General features: G+C 41.7%; 1 protein-coding gene across 1 annotated transcript in view; it reads right to left on the bottom strand.

Moving 5' to 3' along the window:
- Nucleotides 1-964: 964 nt before the first annotated feature.
- vimr2 (vimentin-related 2) overlaps nt 965-1,893 on the bottom strand; it is a 23,353-nt gene continuing 22,424 nt past the window's right edge. Inside the window, exon 10 of the mRNA XM_014004233.1 lies at nt 965-1,831. Within this exon, the coding sequence (XP_013859687.1) occupies nt 1,789-1,831 (43 nt within the window). The 3' untranslated portion in view covers nt 965-1,788. The remainder of the gene's footprint in view (nt 1,832-1,893) is intronic.

Genomic DNA, 1,893 nt, shown 5'->3' with positions numbered 1-1,893 from the left:
CAGTTGTTCTCCGTGGTCTTCTGGGTCTTTTGGTGTGTGTGCTTTCTTTTTAAGAATGTTCCAAACAGTTGMATTGTCCACGCCTACTCTTTTTGCCGTCTCTGACGGGTTTGTTTTGATTTTTATCCTAATGACGACTTGCTTCAATAACATTACGACTCTTTGGATCGTGTATAGAGTGTTGACAGCAACAGTTCCCAAATGCACATGAAATGAACTATAGACCTAATATCTGCTCATTGTAAAYRGGATAATGAGGGAATAACACACCTGGATACTTTTGGTCCCGTACAAAGCAGGAGGCACAAATACAAACCATTGTAATTTGTACACAATTCACCTGATTTAGATGTAAAAACCTTCAAATTAAAGCTGAAAGTCTGCAGTTATAGAACCAAATCCATCATGGGGGTGTCTACAGCCAAAAAGATGAGAATTGTGTCCATGTCTCAGCTTTTATGGCTTGAAATCATAATCTAAAAATCAGTAAGTTTTTCAGTATTTATTTGGGTTATAAAAAGCTACAAATACAAACTGTCCTAATTTTAAACCTTTTTTTTTGTTCGAGTACAACTGGATTTGTTCCTCTCTTATTCTCTTTGTTCAGTTTGTATCGTATTCAGTGAATTAAAGAGCACTTAGGAAAGAAATAAAACATACAAAACYCTTAGTTTGAACTCTCAAAGCAGACAGTCGCTTCTCTTGATGATGCTCTCATTTCCTGTCTGGACAATTAAACGAGCCTCTGCAGCCACCTGAGGCCAGTTCTTCATCAACACAAGTTCAGAGAGGTGTGGCTAATCTTAGCTGATCTGTTATTAGAGGTGTTTCTCATCTTTATGACGCAGCTAACAAGACTTTCAGATGCTGGGAACGTTCAGGCGTCATGTTGAGGATGAAGATCAGTGAGATCTAAAAACAAGCCTGACACCGGGTTACAGAAGCCACGCTTTATGAAGCGATCTCTCGGGCAACTAGTTTTATTTGTTCTATGTCTCATGGACGTTTTAATGCTTCTGCAGAGGCAGGAACCAGAAATGATTTAGAACAGACAAGCTCCAGCGTTGAGATTAGAGGGAAATGCACCAAGCACTTACTCCTGAAATGGCAGCAAATTGGGACACTGATTTTCAAAGAGGAAATAATGAATCACTCAGTCTTTTCTTGTTGCAAAATCCAGGTGCAGAAAAACATGAACATCATGAACCATTAGGGGAAAAGAAAAAAAAAGCAAGAGCGCTGCACACTTTACTGTCAGAAGCAACTTGAAAATATGTCTGTTAAAACAAAAGGAAGGCGAGATGCTTTTAGTTACAGAGGAGAGGCCTGTCAGTAGGTTTGATAACAGAGGAGAGCTCAAAGGTTAAGAGCCAATTATCAGACAGAGGTGGGGTGATGAACGAGGTGGTGTCCGAGCAGAAGTGACTCAGAGGAGCCACGTTGTTCGACAAAGACGGGACAAAACATTTAAGAAACAGTGTGCTGGTGAAGATAAAATCCAGCCCTCGTATAAGTTCTTGACAGGTCCATCTTTCTCAGAAGCCTCCGGGTCATCTGCCAGGCGACCCGTTATCAACGGCCCGGCTTAGTCCTCCAGACAGCAACAATCTGTCATGATAAGCATACATTAAGTCAAACCGCTGCGTCGAACCTCAAGCTTTATCAAGGTGCTGCTTTGGGATCTGTTTTTGTTTTTCATGTTTAGTTTTTGTCCGTTTTCTAATCCACGTGTCAGAGAAACATCCAGCCGAAATCCATCCAGTCAGATCGCAGTCTTCGGGTTTTTACTCACAGGCTGCACAGCCGCTCCTCTTCCTCCTCCATCAAACTCCTGAACCACACACACACACACACACACACACACACACACACACACACACACACACACACACA

Source organism: Austrofundulus limnaeus, unplaced genomic scaffold (assembly GCF_001266775.1).
Source record: "Austrofundulus limnaeus strain Quisiro unplaced genomic scaffold, Austrofundulus_limnaeus-1.0 Scaffold1, whole genome shotgun sequence".
NCBI lineage: Eukaryota > Metazoa > Chordata > Actinopteri > Cyprinodontiformes > Rivulidae > Austrofundulus > Austrofundulus limnaeus.
The sequence above is the reverse complement of the archived record's forward strand: the minus strand, read 5'-3'. Positions and strand labels throughout refer to the sequence as shown.